Raw genomic sequence first — 19,560 nt, 5'->3', positions numbered from 1 at the left:
CCATACCTTTTAAGTCAATAAAACCCTTGCATAGAAGGAAAGCATGGTATGAACTATGAGATCGCATGGATCCAACAGTAGAATTACTTAGGAGGAAAATAGAAGGACATCTATCAAACCATTTAATTCATGCGGTACATGGGAGTATAAGAAGCCAATCTTTTAAAAGAGGTGAACCAATGAACTACAATATGTTAGATCGCCTAAGAAATTAAAAGACTTGCTTTCCGCATTCAGAACCCAGTAATCTCATTTTTTTTTTCCTACTACATAATTATATGGTACAATACACGAAGGAATGATTAACCTAATAAACAATTGAGAATTCGTTCAGATGAATATTGTCAGAAGCATTTCCGGTGAACAATGGAAGGTCCTGTCTCATCATAGTCTGCCTTGGTTATATGCTGATTTTGGGGAAAGACAACTTTGGCAAGTATTGCACCTCCCACCCATGCTGAACATACTGTCAAATTCTCTGGCATATATTCTGGAGCCTGTAATGAACAGGAAAATTAGAACAAGAACTTGCATTATAAAAAAGGCAGCATACATGTAAGGTTATGTCAAACTTGCTAGGGTAAAACTCCTGGGAGGAGTAAAATGAAAGCAATTGCTAAACCATATTCGTTTCGATATTATTAATGCATGTTGCTAAATACGAAAATATCTAATCATGATTAACGGTATTCCTGGGAACTAATCAAGCAAATGCAAACCCATTTAACAAAAAGCAATTGAACCCAACGGTGGATTCCATTGCAATAGAACTCTTTAATATACATCAAGCTGCAATTTTTCCACCATTAACTAACAAAGTCTGGTTTTGAGTAATATGTCACATAAATATCTTAGGTTATCAAAATTTACATTTGTTACAATAGTTGCATTTGAGCGTACTTTTTCATAGAATCATTTCAATAGTTGCAACACTGTAAAATGCTAAAATAGAAGCATTTGAGCGTACTTTTTTATAAACTAAACAGAAACACCATATTTGTGATAATAAATATGGTACATAATAATACATTTCAGAAGATAAATTTTCAAAGGCAAGAAAATAATACTTATTGTAAATAATAGAAAGATATGAGAAACCAGACTTCAGATTATACATAAGAAATTACAGAAAATTCCAGAAATAATGATTTAATGATTATTTATGCACTAGAAGCAAAGGGCAAGAAACATAACAAAATGTGAACTAAAACTTTTGCTCAAAAAATAGCCATCAATTCAGGTTTGAGAATCACAGATGACCTCAATGGCAATCAAGGCAAATCATGCTCTCTTTTTTCTTTTTTTTTTGATAAGTAATCAAGGCAAATCATGCTTACACTATATTTCAAGTCCAAATCAACTATCACAAGCAGTAGAATAGAGTTAAAAAAGTATAATTCAATAGACAGGGTAGCAAACAACTATAGATAAGATGGGCTGTGATTTTTTTTTTAATTTGTAAGGGGCTGTTTGGATTTGTTGTTTCCATTGCTCATAACTCTATTTCCGTCACCCATAACTCAAAAATGGTGGAACCCACAACTGAGAAGTCTATTTGGTTTTTGTTTCCATCACTCAATTCTCTGATTTTTGAGTGATGAGTTATGGAAACTGAAAACACATTTTAGGTATTTTCAGTTTCCAAAACTCAGTTTTCAATGGCATTTTCGTAATTAAACACACACTAAGAGACCCACTATCAGAGCAACAATAGCAACTTTTGACTTTTTTTTTTCACTGGGTTCGGTGAGTTTTCCTTTCACACTAGCTTCTTCTTCTTCTTTTTTTTCTTTTTCTTCTTTTCTTTCCTTTTCACATTGGCATTCTGGGTTTGGTTGCTTTCTTTTTTCTTTTTTCTTTTTTTTCCATTCCTTTTCACTGGGTTTCTGGGTTTTTTTTTTTTTTCCTTCTCTTTCTTTCTTTCTTCCTTCACTTCTCACAAACACAAACCCACAAACATGTTCATCCACACAAACCCACCAAATAGAAACAAACAAAACCCACTAAAATTAAACTTAGAAATCTAAACATATGAAGTTCAAGATCCACTCAAAATTTAACATCAAGATCAACTCAAAATTAAACAAAACCCACATGATTTTTACTAGATTTAGGGATACAGATCAAGATCGTCTTTTCCCCACAATGCTGGCGGCTTCGAGCTCACCATCGGAGCAAACGGAGACCAAGCTGAAGAAGAAGAAGCCGTAGAAGAAGAAGAAGAAGAAGAAGAAGCAACCATTTTGAGAGGTACATATAATGAAAAAAGGTTTCTGCTTCTTCTGTTAGTGGGATGCTTTAAGTGATCAGGTACGGGTCTGACTTGGTGATCAGGAATGGCTCCCACAAAAAGGTTGAAATATTTGAGTGATAAGAAGTGAAAACAATGTCCAAGCGGGTGGGATAGTGGAAATTGGGGTATTTTAAGTGATGAGTGAGGAGTGAGGAGTGACGAAAACTGAGTGAGGAGTGATGAGTGATGGAAAATTAAAAAAAAAAAACAAACAAGGCCTAAGTTACACATGCACCTAGTTGGCCTTGAACCTACAGCCTCACCCTCCATCCCACTACTATTGAAAAAGGAAGTGCCATTTGAGCAAGAACACATTAACAAGATAGGCACGAAGTTATAAACATTAGTTTTTGATTTTTAGGAAAGAACGAACAATAAGAGTTGAAATATCTAATAAATCCCTTTTCTGATGAAATGGGTTACCTTGACCAGAGCAGGACGAACAGCAGATGAGGACAGGCTAGCTTCTTTCTGAAACCTGTCTTCAAAACCTGCATCCAAAAGTAATTTAACCACTAGTCAGCAACTATCAAGCAACAATTTCCCCATAAACTAGGTCACTGACAAGGCACGTGGCAACATGATGTTAGGTGGGACTTGCATCACAAATACAGTTCACTATCCAAGCTCATAAATTCCTATATTCTATCTTACAATGTATGTTTGATGGAGCATCTCCATCATAAAACCTAAAATAATAACCTAAAATTCAGAACATTTTATGGATCATACCAACAGTGTGGGCTTACTGGTTTATAGATTAGGTTTAAGCTAAAAGGATTATCGAGTTTGGACTTAACCATTTAAAATGGGCTTGCTGGATTTTAGTTGGGTGTTGGGTTACTAGGTTTAGTGAGCCAGATCAGGCTGGTTAGAATCTGACCTGGTCTTATCTCCAGCTTGGGTTGGGATAGTTGGGGGAAATTCTCACATATCAATCAATTTTAGGCAATTAATAGACTATTTTGATAAGCATATCAATACTGCAGAAAAACATATTAGTCGTACTGAGATAGGTCATTCAGCCACCCCCAAGCAAAACAATTCCATAACAAACATTCCTTACCATAAGTTCTGCAACGGTGCAAGGATTTATCAAGACAAATGGAACCAAAAAGATGGCACTACAGGCAGCACATGTCCCTTAACATTATCACACATGCAAACATTTCTTACAGAAAGCATACATAAAAACCACAGAGATCTATGTAATATTCAAGTAGCTGCAATCCTTGGCAAATTCAAACACGCACAGTAAAAAGGCTTGCAACTAGGAACTTCAACCTTTTCAAAGTCACCTGTGAAGTTTAGGCTAGCACTTGTCAATTTCTCCAGACCCAAAAAGTTTAAATGCTTTATAAATATTTCATTTTGTCTAATAACTCCAGAGCTCCCTCTCCATCTCAAGGCAAGGTAAATTGGAAGAGGAAGACAGAATTTGAGGAAAGAGAGTACATTTGTTTGTTGAATATGGTAAGTTGTAACCTGAGTTATTATAGATGTACTCTCTCTTGTTGCTTCTCATCTAAGTCTAAATAGCATGATATGCCCTAATCAAGAAAAGATTTCAAAGGAAAATCAGAAGAGCCCTACACATAGGGATACCTAACAATAAGTAAAGATCCATTTGAAACTCCTCGGATTTCATAAACAATGAATTTTAAAAGAGGTTTCTAACGAGAAGCACCCAAGAGAGACAGACAGAGAGAGAGGCCATATCATATCAATGAAAATAAAACGCACCAGGCATCGAAGCAGTGCCACCACAGAGTACAGTGTTTTCTAGCAGCTGCCGGTGGTTATCAGATGACACTGTTGATATACTCCGAACTAGCTGCTCAACAATTCCATGTGCCTCTAAACCCAATAAAGATGGTTGAAATAAAGCCTCGCCAACAGTATATTTCTCTCTTCCAATCGTTATCACCTGAATAATAACCAAGTGTTATGTTTAGATGTATAACATGCTGACACACTTAAACTAAATATACCTGTCATAAAGCATACAGTTCATTGAAGAACTTGGGAAGCATTTACAGCCAATGGGTAGATTACATTTGATATATAAATAACGTATTTGACCTACCTATCTTGCAAATTTTGTGATTAAATTTGAATTTATAAAAGATAATGATTCTTAATGAAAACAAATCAATTAAGAGAATTAAGTTAGAATAAAGTTAAGGAGTGTAATTTCAAAGATGCAAGAAAAAGAGAGAATATCATGTACTCACTTCAACATATCCTCATCTCAACCATTCAAAGTTGGCTACTTCCTGTTTTTATAATTCATTTTACTAAGGCTCAATTTTCATTAAACTAAAGCTATTTCCTATTTTGATAATCCGTTCCTTTCACGGCATTCAGTGCACTTACAAACACTTCATTTTGCTATCTTTCATTAATCAATAAGTTCCAAACTAAATAAAAATATAAATAAAAGTACCAAGCATGCACGCGCGCACACACACACAAAGAGAAAGAGAGTCCATTTTGCATAGTAAGTTAATCAAGACACTGTTCTGGAATTATGTAAATTTGGTTCTAGAAGGCTCAGAAAAACACAAGGCTACCCCAAATGAATTAATTATAAATCAGATGCATTACATCATAAGTTAGAGAACCTTGAACACAAACCTGTCCATCAGGAAGGGTATGCTTCTCTATCTGGCATGAATTTTTGGTCTTGTCATAAGCAAGTTCATCATCCGCACAACACGAATATTGCTCTTTTATTTTCTCAACATCAGACATGCTGATATTAACTAGCGGATTAGATTTGTGAAGCTCTTGAGCAAGTAACTTTGTCAAATCAATACCTCCAATTTCAAATCTTCTAGAGGCAATATGCTGAACGGCACCTTCAATTACTGGAGCAATATCTGGTTAAAGCCAAAAGAAGAGGGAAAAAAAATTTAGTCAGTTCAAATGTTCAATTGTGGTTTTCTTAGCCAGTGGACCAAAAGGTCTCCAATCCTCTCACTACTGATTCACACAGGCATGCCAAGCATTCCTATAGAACACTAAGAAGTTTCAGACTTTAAGTTACATATACCTATCTTTCCATGACCAATATCAACAGTGCATCCTGAGATACGTCCAACAGCATATAGTGATAACACTGCTTGCTCTGATGCATAAAAGCCTGAGATGTTGAACGTTTCAAACATCAGCTGCACCAACTGTTCTCTGACAGCCTGCAAAAACAATTATGTACTTTTTCAATTTCAAAAGGCTAATCTTATTATATATATATATATATATATATATTAAAATAAATAAATAAATAAATAACAGAAATTTGGAATATTTGATGTTGGCGAATTTCATTGTAGAGAGAAGAAAAGGAAACGTATTGAGAAGTGGGTTTTAATGATTGAAAACCACTTAACAGCGTCATAATACCACATAAACCCTCTCCAACCCAACCAAAAAACCCCCCTCCATCACAGAAAGACAATCCATATTAAGCATGTGCACATGCACACTGAAATGGCCAACAATCAACCATTAATGATTCACAAGAGCTGATATACAAGGTAGAGTCTTAAAAGACAATCCCCACCCCTATGCACTGCCAATATTGTTTGTTTGGAGGTGTTGTGGTCAAGTGCACATGATGGCGTGTGAGTGATGGTGATATCAACTCCGATAGTCATCCATATAGAATGTGCAGCAAGAATGACATTTCTTATTCAATAATCTCATTAACTAAAATGATAATAATATTGGAGTTGATAATATGAATTATAAAAATAATAATAAGAAAACAACAAAGAGTTTGACAAGAAACAAGTAAAAAAAATTTCTCACCTTGGGGGTAGAAAGGGGATCTGTAAATAATATTTGTCCTTCATTGCCCATCTCCCATCCAAGACCAGAATATAGAACATGGTGCAACAGATCTTCCATGGCATCCCAGTCTCTAATGTAACCTCGAACAACTGGATCAATAATAATTTCCTCAGACAATGAACTATCATCCATTGATCCATCTTCAGGCATGCGTTTCATTTGGGTAGGAATTATCTGGATCACATAGGAAAAAAAAAAGAGTTATAAAACTGGCTCAAGTCAAGAACATATGAACACTCCTTACATGCAGAGACAGAGCCAACACAAAACATATCATGTAATGACAACGCTCCAAAGACAACACAAATGTACATGAGCAATCACGAGTGAATATGGTTCTAAGTAGAACAGCTTCTAAAAGGAAGTTTTAGGTGGTGGACAGAAATCCAAGAGGATAGCCACAACTACCAAGTTTCAGAGAGTAATAAAACACAATATTCAACAACAAAAAAAAATCTTTTTTTCCCAGCCTCTGTCAGCAACCATGCCAAGATTAAGCAAAAGCCTTCACCCATCTATCTCCAATCGAACAGGTAGCCTTAATTCAGTATTTTCCATAAACCAACATATGATAGAAACACTTTTCTTCTATGTACCTCAGTTTTCTAAGAAACCAAACAAGGAGTGAATAAACCTCACTGACCTCAGCTCTGCCTAACCTAGTACAACTATTTGGCTTTAATACAGGTTGGTCATCATCTCTCCAATTACACCAAAGTGGAAAATATGGTGGAAGAACAAATCATACATTTGATTGTGTAGGGATCTCACTTGAGCTTGTCTGAATGGTCTCTCATCCTCAGGGACAAGTAATATTTATTCAATTGTAGACTTTATAGACTCTCTCTTTAAGAAGTACTTTGTATACACATCCTTTGTACATGAGGGACCTCAATTATCCAAACATTCTACTCCTTTCTATTCCTCACTTTCTCAGCGACCAAACAGAAACTAAAACAAAAACCACACTCTCAACCCAGCCCTAAAAACATCTACTTTCCCTTCCTGTCAACTCAAAACCCCAAAACTTCCTTCCTTTTCCTCTCTTTCTCCCCAATTTTCTAACCAGCCAAACATAATCCTCCATTTAATAAACCTTCCCACACGAATTTAGTTCATCAGGTATTCATTTCACATTAACAAAAACAGTAAACAAAAAAAATCTCACTTTCAATTATCTACAGTAATAGAAAGAACTTCACATTCAACTAACCCTAACTCACTAAAACAACGAGAAAATAACGCTTCAACTCATATTCCCTTATTTTCCTTTCTACAACTTTCTTAGCAACCAAGCACAAAGAAAAGCCAACACTAAAAATAAATACTTTTTCTTCCTGTCAGCTCAAAACCCCAAATTTCCTTCCTTTTCCTCTCTTTCAACGCAATTTTCTAACCAACCAAACACGATTTCCCATTCAACAAACATTCTCACACGAATTTCACTTTCACACCAACAAAAACAGTAAACCAAAAAAATAAAATAAAATAAAAACTTCTCTTTCAATCATCAATAATAATGGAAAGAACTTCCACTCCACTAACCCTAAGCTCACCAAAACAACTTCAAAGCTTCAACTCAATTTCCACTATTTTCTTTTCTACAACTCTCTCAGCAACCAAACACAAAGAAAATCCAACCCTAAAAACAACTACTTTCCCTTCCTGTCAACTCAAAACCCCAAATTTCCTTCCTTTTCCTCTCCTTTCTCCAATTTTCTAACCAACCAAACATCATTCCCCATTCAACGAACATTCCCACACAAATTTCACATTAACAAACAGTAAACAAAAAAAAAAAAAAAACCTCTCTTTCAATTATCTATAGTAATGAAAATAACTTCAAACTCCACTAACCCTAAGCTCACCAAAACAACTTCAAAGCTTCAACTCAATTTCCTCTACTTTCTTTTCTACAACTTTCTCAGCAACCAAACTCAATGAAAATCCAACCCTAAAAACAACTACTTCCCCTTCCTGTCGACTCAAAACCCCAAATTTCCTTCCTTTTCCTCTCCTTTGCCCAATTTTCTAACCAACCAAACATCATTCCCCATTCAACAAACATTCTCACACGAATTTCACATCAACAAAAACAGTAAACCCAAAAAAAAAAAAAAAAAAAAAAAAAAAAAAAAAAAAATGCCTCTCTTTCAATCATCTAACGTAATAGAAAGAACTTCACACTCCACTAACCCTAAGCTCACCAAAAACAACGAGAAACATAAATTTTCAACGCAATTTCCTCTACTTTCTTTTCTACAACTTTCTCAGCAACCAAAACCCAAATTTAAAAACCTACTTTCCCTTCCTGTCAGCTCAAAACCCCCCAAATTCCATTCCTTTTCCTCTCCTTTCTCCAATTTTGTAACCAACCAAACATGATTCCCCATTCAACAAACCTTCTCACACGAATTTCACATCAACAAAAACAGTAAACCCAAAAAAAAAAAAACCTTTCTTTCAATTATCAATAATAACGAAAAGAACTTCACACTCCACTAACCCTAAGCTCACCAAAACAACTTCAAAGCTTCAACTCAATTTCCTCTACTTTCTTTTCTACAACTTTCTCGGCAACCAAACACGAAGAAAAGCCATTCCTAAAAACAACTACTTCCCCATCCTGTCAGCTCAAAACCCCAAACTTTCTTCCTCTTCCTCTCTTTCAACCCAATTTTCTAATCAACTAAACATGATTCCCCATTCAACAAACATTCTCACACGAATTTCACATCAACAAAAACAGTAAACCAAAAGAAAAAATCTCAACTTCCACTCCGCTAATCCTAAGCTCACCAAAACAACTTCATAGCTTCAACTCAATTTCTCTACTTTCTTTTCTAAAACTTTCTCAGCAACCAAACACAAAGAAAATCCAACGCTAAAAACAATTACTTTCCCTTCCTGTCAACTCAAAACCCCAAATTTCCTTCCTTTCCCTCTCTTTCAACCCAATTTCCTAACCAACCAAACATCATTCCCCATTCAGCAAGCCTTCTCACACGAATTTCACATCAACAAAAACAGTAAACCCCAAAAAATAAAAATAAAAAAACCCTCTCTTTCAATTATCTACAGTAATAGAAAGAACTTCACACTCCACTAACCCTAAGCTCACCAAAAACAACGACAAACATAAATTTCAACTCAATTTCCTCTATTTTCCTTTCCACAAATTTCTCAGCAACCAAACACCAAAAAAAACCAAAACAAAACAAAAAAAAGTTTAAACTTTAGAGTACCATGGAAGGAGCTTGATCGGGAATGGCAGGACCGGCTTTGAGGAACTTGGAGCCGGCATCGACCACCGCAGCCTCCATCTAAAGTTTCCGTTTGAATCAAAAAGAAAAAAAACCAAATCCAAAACCCTAAAAGCTTTTGAGATTGTATATGTATATATATAAATTACTATAATAGCTCCGGTTCAAAGCTTTCTGTTAGCGTTTTGTTTGGGAAGCGAGAAAATAAAATAAAAAAAGAGAATGGCTTTTTTTTTTTAGTTGTATTTAGCGGGATGAACTGAACAATTTGAATCTAATGATAATAACACTTTTTTTTTTTGGTACTTGTTCTTTCTTCGGTGCCCCGTGCCCTGGTAGTCTTTGTTTGTTTGACTCTTTTTTATGTGTTTTTTTTTTTTTTTTCTTTATAGGGGAAGAGTAATAAGTAATAACGGTGAGTCTGAAAAAATTTAATAGTAATATTTTGAGTAAATTTTAAATTAAACCCATAAAATTTAGGGGTATTTGGATTTTATTCTTTAAAGTTTTGGGATATGAATTTTACTCTTTAAATTTGGAGTGTTTTGATTTTATACCCTAAATTCTGAACTTTAGGAGGTTTTGGGGTATAAAATCCAAATGTCTCAAAACTTTAAGAAGTAAAATTCAAACGCCCCTAAAATTTAAAGGGTAAAATCTGAATTTTGAAATGTTAGGGCGTAAAAGTTAAATACCTCCAAATTTCAGGAAGTAAAATCTAAATTTTGAAACTTCAAGATGTAAAATTCAAACACCCCCAAATTTTAAGGGTGTAATTTACAATTTACTCTAATATTTTTTCTCTTTTTTTTATAAATAATAATACTTAATTTACTTCTTTTTTATTATTATTGAAAACTTAGGTTGTATTTGCCATGACCTTAAAACAGATTTTTTGAATTTTTTTTTTTTTTTTTAAAGTTCAGTCAATAATTGCAATTTTGGTGATTGAATAGCTCAAATTGAAAAAAAAAAAACCTCTAAAAATCTGCTTTTTTAAAACAGCAGATATGGTGTGATTTGTAAACGCAATTCGGCTAAAATTGCACTATCAAACGATTTCCTTTTTTGCATTTAACTTGTTAACACGTGTTTCCTCTACAAAAACACCTATCCAAATGGGCTCTTCAACTACTAAGGTTGCACCTGCAATTGAAGGTAAATTGCTCTCAATTTTGTAAAAGTTGGAAAAGAGTCTTTATATGGGCAAAAATTTCAAGTTTTTTGACTCAATAATCTTTCAAGTTCAATGAAGCCTATGTGTAAATGTTTATGGGTCAAATACGGCTTGCATCTTAACTCCCTAATCTAAAAGTATATGAATATGGGTTGTGTTAACGGGCACCGTAAGGTGCCTGTTAACAACACATATTGCGGCAACTTTTCAGGTTTTGGGTTTTCACAACTTTTTTTCTTTTTTTTTTTTAAAATGAGACCCAAAAAGGGAAATCTTAACAAGCACCTTGCAATGCTTGTTAACATTTCCCTATAAATATTATTGAAGATAAATTATCTAATCAGTTCACGTATGAACACACCTAATTTCACAATATATTTTGGTGTAAGCTTATGACTAGATTACAATACTTACACACGAAACCACCACTAATAGACTGTTAAAATTGTGAAAGCTTTGTGCTGAGTAATGATCCAAATGATAAAGAACGGCACTAGGTCTAACTTTACTTTGAATGCAATTGATAAAAACTACAGGTTGCTATAAACTAATTCCCGCTGAGGTTGAATTCCTCCATTTCACTCATTTTTTAATTCTTTTTCTTTTTATACTATATTTCTCAGTAAAACTCCTACAATTTTCTGTTGATTAAACTTTCTAGGAGCATACCAAGTTCTTGAGCATGGTCCATGGTCAAAAAGTATTAGACATTTAAGTTACACTGGAATAGTTAAGTAGAAATGAAAAGGGGTCAAAGAAGAGGAAAAAAAAGTATACAAATGGTAATCAGCATACATCAATTGCTTGCCTAAACCAAATTTATATACAAAACCAAATAACTTTAATACTGTATCATATCAGACTTGCTGCAAACGATTCATGGCTGCAGCAGCATGGACGATAATCCTGCAGGCTTTCGCCCTCGGTGATCAAAGCCACATCCATTAAATTACAGTAGTTTGTATCCAGTGAAAAATGGCCATTGGTTGCAGAAGCTGATGGTTCACCATCCTCCACCAAAATTAAGCTGGATTGCTCGCCAATGGAGGAATCATTGTCACCAGTATCCTCAATGACAGGAGGTTCAATACTTAATTTCTGCATGTCAGTCAAAAGAGCTTCAAGGGTAGTCCAAGTCTTAGAATTTTCCTGAGATGCAAATTTCACATCCAGAACTGGAGTCTTGAAATCCACTGCAGAAGCATAAGAAAATTCAAGAACTTTCCGCAGAATGTCAGATCCAGACTTTTTGCTTTCAGTAGCAGCAACTAATTCCAAGCTTGCAACAGCTCCTTCCTGGGTAGTATCAGAGACATTCTCAGTCTGACTTGGAAGCACACCATTTGCAATATTAGTATTATCAGGAACTGACATGTCACTTATCTCATTGCTCACTTCTTCAATTTCATTTTCCTTCACTATCTGATAGGAATCCGTTCTTGCCACATCAGGTTCAGCTGAAGAGACACCAGTGTCAATTCCTGTGGCCTGACAATTGTCTTCTCCTCTGTCATAGTTCTGGCATTCGTTGTGAGCCCCCTCAGTTGTCTTCTCTGAGTAGTCATCATTAAGAGATCTAGTCAAATTCCTTTCACCCTCTAAAGAAGTATCGGATGAAGTTGAATCTTTCATGCTCTGTGCCCCATCTGTTTTATCATAAGAAACTGAATGATCTGTATCTATTTCACATTGAACTCTAGCTGAATCTTTTCTATCGTCATTTCCATCTTCTTCATTTGCAAACTCAGGGGCTTTAACTGCAAGAGTTTGAGTATATGATGGAGGCTGAATTGAAGTTGAAGATACAAATCCTGCCAGTGCTGATGCCAAAGCATCATCAATTGACACAACTTGCTTTGGTTTATCCTTTAAAGGACTTGTCACTGATTCTGACGCCAAATTTTCTTCCTCATCATCAACATTTGAAAACTCAGGAGCTGTAACTACTAGACTTGGGACCACCAAAGTAGCATTTACTGAATCAGACGTATCATTAAAAGGGATGGATATGGCATCTGAACAAAAATCCTTCTTATCTGATTCAAATGACCCATAAATATAATTAAGACAACCATTTACACTACTGTAAAAGGAGTTGGTAACTGATTCATTGCTAGAAAATTCAGGAGCACAAATTCTTGAGTGAGATGGCAATTCAGAATTCTCTGATTTCTTGTTTAGCACTTCAAGTTGCTGCTCTACTCTCTGGAGTCTTGCCTCAATGCTGCCTATGGGCTTCAGCATGTTTTCTTCAAACCTCAAAAAAAGATCTTCAATTCTGGCCACTCGAGAAACAAGTTGGTCCATGGCTCTTTCAAGATGAGTATATGGCGGGTTATCAGGCTTGATTTCTAAAACAGGAACTTGTGGAGGGTTCTGTAACTGAGCTGGACCAGCACCATCACCATTCACTTCTTGCAACTTGACATCTTGATGGACAGTTATGCTGGATTTTCCTTCCTGCGGAATTTTAGCAGCAAAAGTTGTTGGATCAGTTGATCTTGAACCAGACTCTGGGAATTTCTGCATTTCCCTTGTATCAGTAGTGCGTTCAGTCGACTTGGAAAACTGCAAAAGGGTAGGTACAAGCATGGCCATAAGAGAACTTCCAGCTGAGTTTTCAATCTGACCCTCTTGATTTTCAGAATCAGCATCATCAACAGGATCCGCAAACACATACACTTCATCAACATAGACACACCCTTTACTCTGAAGTGAGAGCAGACGAAGTGTGAGGGATGTGCAAGGACTAGCATCAGTAATCTCTGCTGTAGCCTCATATAACTCCTGAAATTTTTAAGATTAAGTGAAAAAAAGATAATGAAGAAAAAGAAGAAAAGCACAAAAGAAAAAACTGAAGGGAAACATGCAAGCAAAACCAGGCTTGAATAGTCATTACCCTAAGCATTCCATCTTTTGGTAGTATCCCTTCCTAGAATTTTTTTCTTTATTTAATAAGTAAAATGACAAGTACAACTGGCTAGAGAGCCTTCCCAGATTTGGGGAAACAAGCCTAACAATTTTTTTTGATAAGTAAAACAAGCCTAAGAAATAAAGGATAAATTACTCAAATTTCCCCTGGATTCTCAAAAATTACACCTACCTCCCTTGTATTTTTTGGAATTACAGTGCAGTAGCAGTTAAGAGATACCATAAACAGAAAATGAAGATTGTCAATTATACCCTTACCATTTAAAAAAAAAAATTGCTTCATCTCAAGGGAGGGGGGATGGGTTTGAAATTAAAAGATTTATGTCATTTATCCTCCTCCTCCTCCTCCTCTTCTCAACCGTAATATTTCACTTCCTTTTTATCTACAAGTCCTATATTTACAAACTCAAAACCACCATCAGAGAATCCAACTTGAACTTGATTCCATCTGTTAATCCAAATCTGAGGATCCCAATCCCAAATGAAATACCAAACCCAACCAGAATCCATATGCTAACCCCAAATCCATATAGAAGAGGTTCGACTATCAGCAATGAGCATTGCATATTCTGTAATGTCGTCTTAGCACTGTGTGGGTTCCCCTCGGAAAACCAGGTTTGTTGAGCGGCTTTGCCGGTTGCAAATAAGCAAAACTCAGATGTCAATGGTCTATCAGTCCACACTGACAACAGAAATTGCAGTGAAAAAGTAAAACTTTGGCTTATGTGAAAGGTTCAAGTGGTGGCTGGATTTAACAAAAGCAATGGCTTTTAGCCATGGAAGGTAGAGGGTTGGTTGAAGTCCCCCTTAAGAAGAGACTTGTTTTCCCTTGGATCATCAACACCAGGTTTCATTTCATAAGAAATGAAGCCTCTATGACAGTGTGATCTGCAACTTCTGTTTGGACAAGGATCTCACCACCTGCCCTGGGGTAGGGGGAGGGGGGACCTATTGATTAGCTAGGGGTATTTTTCTTTTTTTTTTAACCATACTATGTGATGTAGGACAAGGGGAACAACAAAAATCTGACTTAGAACTCTTGGAGCAGATCTGGTAACACTTCAGTTTAGTGGGTTTAGGGTTAGGTTTTGGTGGGGAAGATCTGGAAAATAATAGGGTTATAGGGTTTTCCAATGGAATAAGGATTAGTAGGGTTTAGGGATGAAACAAAGGAGAACAATCAAGGTTTGGGCGGCTTTTCCTGTGCTTTGAACAGCGGTCCGTGAACAGTAAATAAAATAAAAGATAAATAGATAAATTCTAGGAATCACACCTAGACTTCCTAAGCATCACACCTAGGGTTCCTTGGCATCACACCTTGGAGAAGGTTGCATCACACAAACCATAAAGAAGCATAGCTCTTAAATTCTGAAAACATTCATTAATAATTAACCAACTCAATAGAAAGTACTACAACTCTTTAAATAGAAGACTAAAACTAATCCTAGTAGCACTAGGATTTCTTAAAAATCCTAATAACACTTGGACTTACTCCATAGGCTTTTACTACTAAGCCCAACTAATTAACCAAACCTAAATAAAACCCAAAAGAAGATCTAATGGACTGTTAGCAAAGCCCATTCCAGAATATTATGAAATTACAAAATTGCCCTTGAGACTTAAAATCAAATAAAATATAACAAGTTTGTCTTCTCATTGCCTCCTACATCACTATGATAATTTAAGTTTTCCATTTTTGATTCCATGGCGGTTAATTAATGGGATGGACTTCAATTATGCCATCCATAAAACTTAAGGAAAGTACCTTATCCAAAAATAAATTAACCAAAACAATGTCCTCGTGAGTTGAAATTTTGATCATCTGCACTGTTCGTCTGCTTTGATCCTATTGCTAACTAGGACATATGTGAAGAGAACATGTTTCCTCTTTTATTTTTTGTAATTTTTCCTTTGTGTTTCTTGGGGAGGGGACAAAAGTGTATACACATGCAGGCAAGCGATATACATCAAGACACTCTGGCCACCATTTCAATAGCATAAAATGAGGACAGAAAATACTTGAATAAGTACATGAATAGTCATCAGCATACCTGTTTGCTTGTCCATTCCATGCTATCAGCCTTTGATGGCACAGCGATGGTTTTATTCTCAACCACAGGACCACAAGGGGCTTTCACTTCAACCCAGCCATCTTCATTGGTAGTCAAATTACTACCATTTTTTATCTCTTCTTCACCAACACCTTTTCTAGGCCCATCCAGATTGGCAGTAACATCTTTAATGTCAGTTGTGAGCACTTCCTCATCTCTGGCAGCAATACCGCAGCGAACAGTACACAGATACTCATTGTCTTTCTGTGGGCCAGATTCATAGTATATCTCATAGACTCGAGCAGTACTTCGAACATAAACCTGCCTCACCTCATGCTTTTGCGTGAAACCAACTGTAGTGCAAGAAGTTCTATATCATTTATGAGGATAATGTGCAAGGTTCCAAGCAATTTTCTCTTCTACTTTCACTAGAAGATAAATCAATAAAGTTTTTGGAGGATGTTTGTACGTCAAGAGCTACTTAACAAACCCAACCAATTTTACCCAATTTTTGAAGTCATAGAAATTGCTTCTATATCTTTTATAAGTAATTATACTTGTTAAAAAAAAAGGAACTACCTCATAGAAATATAATCAAAAAGAGAGATGGTGGTTTTTGGGGAGTGGAATAGAAAAGTCCCAAAACATAGAAATTGCTTCAAACTACCTCATAGAAATTGCTTCTATGCTTTATCACCTACAAAATTGGAACAAATATCTAGAAATGACCAGTGCATTCAATGACAGATAGTTGAATTCAATAACAAAGAAACAATATCAATATTGCTGAAATGATCATCAAGTTTTATCATGTTTCTAGACCCCCATAATGCTTCGTTTAATTATTCCATTGCAGTATACGTAATCCTCTATTAAGCTTAGTAAAGTTTTCATGCTGGAAAAACCTAACAAAAATAACATAAAACTCAAAATCTAACTTTAGTTTCCTTTGATTTTTCAACCAAACAGAGAATTGTACCCCAATCTTTGCGAACATAAATTCACTAACCCTATCCCTAATTTCTTCTTCTTCTTCTTTTTTTAAAGGAAAAACAATAAGGTGCAAAAAGAACAGATGACTAAGTCTAACAAAGAGAATTAAAAAACCTATAAACATAAATTTTCTTTTCCTTTGTTTTCTCAATAAGCAAACAGAGAGTAACAACCCCAACCTTTGCTAAAATAAAATCACTCATCCTCTTCAAATTTCTTAAATAAATAAAAAGTAAGGTTCAAACAGAACAGATAACTAACAAAAATAATATAAAAACTCAAAATTTTAAAATTTTCTCAAGAACAAAACAGAGAGTTAAAACCCAACATTTGCCAACAAAAATTCACTAATCCTATCCAAATTTCTTCAAAAAATAAAATAAAAGCTCAAAATTTTAAATTTTCTTTTCCATCTTTTTCTCAATAACCAAACAGAGAGTTAAAACACCTACCTTTGCTGAAATAAATTCACTAATCCTATCCAAACTTCCTCCAAAATACAAAAATAAGCAAAATGGAACAGATTATGAACAAAAAGAATACAAAACTCAAAAATATACTTTTCAACTCCTTCCTTTTCTCAAAAACCAAACAGAGAGTTAATACTTAATCCCTTACCATTGCCAACATAAATTCCACTAATCCTATCCAAATTTCTTTATTTTCCTTAATTTTCTCAATAACCAAACAGAGAATTAACCCGGACCTTTCACTAACAAAAATTCACCAATCCCATCCAAACTTCTTAGTATCAAAACAAGTAAATAAAGGTCCAAACAGAACAGATAACAATTCATCTACTTAATCCCTTACCATTGCCAACATAAATTCACTAATCCTATCCAAATTTCTTCAAAAAAATTCCTAAAAACTCAAAAAACTAAATTTCCTTTTCCTTTATTTTCTCAATAACCAAACAGAGAGTTAACCCAAACCTTTCACTAACACAAATTCACCAATCCGATCCAAACTTCTTAGTATCAAAACAAGGAAATAAAGCTCCAAACAGAACAGACAACCATTCATGTACTTAATTTTCCCGGAAAACATTCCAATTAACAAAAAGAAACGAGTATAGTAGCAAAACAAGTAAATAAAGATCAAACATATCATATAACAATTTGCGAAACCAATTCTCCCGGAAAGTCACACTCATTCCTCAGAAAAAATTTTCCTGGAAAATATTCCAACTAACAAAAAGAAACGAGTATAGTAGCAAAACAAGTATAGAAAGATCCAAACATAACATATAACAATTCGCGAAACCAATTCTCCCGGAAACTCACACTCATTCCTCAGGAAAAAGTTTTCCCGGAAAATATCCCAACTAACAAAAAGAAACGAGTATAGTAGCAAAACAAGTATAGAAAGATCCAAACATAACATATAACAATTCGCGAAACCCATTCTCCCGGAAACTCAAACTCATTCCTCAGGAAAAAGTTTTCCCGGAAAATATCCCAACTAACAAAAAGAAACGAGTATAGTAGCAAAACAAGTATAGAAAGATCCAAACATATCATATAACAATTCGCAAAACCAATTCTCCCGGAAAACTCACACTTATTCCTCAGGAAAAAGTTTTCCCGGAAAATATCCCAACTAACGAAAAGGAACGAGTATAGTAGCAAAACAAGTAAGTAAAGATCAAAACATATCATATAACATTTAGCGAAATCAATTCTCTCGGGAAATTCACACTCAGGAAAATGTTTTCCCGGAAAACATTCCAACTAACAAAAAGAAACGCGTATAGTGGCAAAACAAGTAAATAAAGATCAAAACATATCATATAACAATCCGTGAAATTAAATTTCCCGGAAAACTCACACACTCTAATTCCAAAAAGAAATAAAAAGCGAGAATTGAAATTTCGTTCTAGAACGTACTTTTGATCTCGCAAGGGTTCGAATCCGGTGAGGGAGGGCGCAGAATAAGCGGGGATTTGTCGGGTGTGGTTGGATTTGAATTGGCGATTGTGGTGGTTTCTTCATCTTCTTCTTCTTCTTCTTCTTGATCGTTGGAAAGATAGGACTCGAAAGTGACGGAATTTACGAGAGAGCCACCGGCGATGGTCCAGTTCGTGGAGGAGCTCGAAGAAACTGCGGTGGTTGTTGCGGTGGTGGTGGTGGTGTTTTCCGATTCCATGTTGGTTCGTTTTCTTTGCGTTTGGGTTTTGTGACTGTGACTCTATCTCTGTGTGACTGCTGCTATATAAATCTTTTTCAGATTTCTTTTTTTACTTTTTGACTGGATAATTTGTGGTTTGCGTTAAATTAACTCTACCAAGTTAACCTCTCAAAAAAATAAATAAAAACTACATAAGTTTTGTAATTTTTTTTTTTAAGGAAAATATAAGTTTTGTAATTGATGAAATATATATTCATAAGTTCTATCTTTCAATCAAAAAATAAATAATATATGTGTGGGACCGGAGAATTGGTGGTCCCGGCCCACTTTACATTAGGGCCCAATACCCAAGCCGAGGAGACCTATTGCCGAGGACGCATAATGAAAGCCCCAAAAAAGCCCAAGGATGTGGCCAAGAACGATCTCACGCTCAGCATCCCATAGGACACCTAAAGAAAAAAGTTGAGCTCAGTACAGGAGCAGGTTAAGGGAAAAAGCTGTCAACATAGCAATAAAGAACCCTGCGTCTGACAGGTCCATGCCTTCGACCATGCTATCCAGCTTTTACAATTACTCCCAACCACTCCAGGTATGGGCTGATAGGACAAGTCTCAACCCCAGAAAATAGAGCTGACACGTGGACACTAGAAGAGGGGTAAACGCTAGCATAAAAGGGAAGGAGAATCAAAGGGGAACGGGGGGGGGAGAGGACATGAAGCTCCTCGGACAAGGTCTAAAAAACGGGAACCATTCATTGTTGCCACCAAAAGAAGATCTCGTTAAACTCGTTAGGATTCGCCTTCATGTAAATTTCCATAGACACCATGGCTGACCATGGCTAAACCGTTGTCCAGTGACCAAGGCCTA

General features: G+C 35.6%; 2 protein-coding genes across 2 annotated transcripts; both read right to left on the bottom strand.

The window, feature by feature from the left end:
• Positions 1-87: 87 nt before the first annotated feature.
• On the bottom strand, positions 88-9,729 carry LOC126723906 (actin-related protein 7). Its single transcript, XM_050427907.1, has 7 exons — positions 9,394-9,729; positions 6,107-6,322; positions 5,349-5,490; positions 4,931-5,175; positions 4,037-4,220; positions 2,717-2,784; positions 88-497 (listed from the first exon to the last, which is right to left on the bottom strand). The coding sequence occupies exons 1-7, from the start codon at positions 9,469-9,471 to the stop codon at positions 345-347; spliced, it is 1,086 nt and encodes a 361-aa protein (XP_050283864.1). The 5' UTR covers positions 9,472-9,729; the 3' UTR covers positions 88-344.
• A 1,549-nt stretch (positions 9,730-11,278) lies between these two features.
• On the bottom strand, positions 11,279-18,819 carry LOC126723905 (uncharacterized). The gene is made up of 3 exons (XM_050427906.1): positions 18,453-18,819; positions 15,571-15,923; positions 11,279-13,375 (listed from the first exon to the last, which is right to left on the bottom strand). The coding sequence occupies exons 1-3, from the start codon at positions 18,709-18,711 to the stop codon at positions 11,441-11,443; spliced, it is 2,547 nt and encodes an 848-aa protein (XP_050283863.1). The 5' UTR covers positions 18,712-18,819; the 3' UTR covers positions 11,279-11,440.
• Between the last annotated feature and the right edge of the window lie 741 nt (positions 18,820-19,560).

The sequence above is a fragment of the Quercus robur genome, chromosome 4 (assembly GCF_932294415.1).
Source record: "Quercus robur chromosome 4, dhQueRobu3.1, whole genome shotgun sequence".
NCBI classification, from domain to species: Eukaryota; Viridiplantae; Streptophyta; class Magnoliopsida; order Fagales; family Fagaceae; genus Quercus; species Quercus robur.
The sequence above is the reverse complement of the archived record's forward strand: the minus strand, read 5'-3'. Positions and strand labels throughout refer to the sequence as shown.

Bases quoted from the DNA above. Each gene is read 5' to 3' on its own strand.
- LOC126723906 (XM_050427907.1), bottom strand. From the start codon at position 9,471: ATGGAGGCTGCGGTGGTCGATGCCGGCTCCAAGTTCCTCAAAGCCGGT. The intron at 5,491-6,106 runs GTGAGAAATTTT...TTGTTTTTGCAG, and splicing joins ATCCCCTTTCTACCCCCAAG to GCTGTCAGAGAACAGTTGGT. The intron at 4,221-4,930 runs GTTTGTGTTCAA...GTTATTATTCAG, and splicing joins ATACCCTTCCTGATGGACAG to GTGATAACGATTGGAAGAGA.
- LOC126723905 (XM_050427906.1), bottom strand. From the start codon at position 18,711: ATGGAATCGGAAAACACCACCACCACCACCGCAACAACCACCGCAGTT. The intron at 15,924-18,452 runs GTACGTTCTAGA...CTTGCACTACAG, and splicing joins GAACCCTTGCGAGATCAAAA to TTGGTTTCACGCAAAAGCAT. The intron at 13,376-15,570 runs GTATGCTGATGA...TAAAAATTTCAG, and splicing joins TGGAATGGACAAGCAAACAG to GAGTTATATGAGGCTACAGC.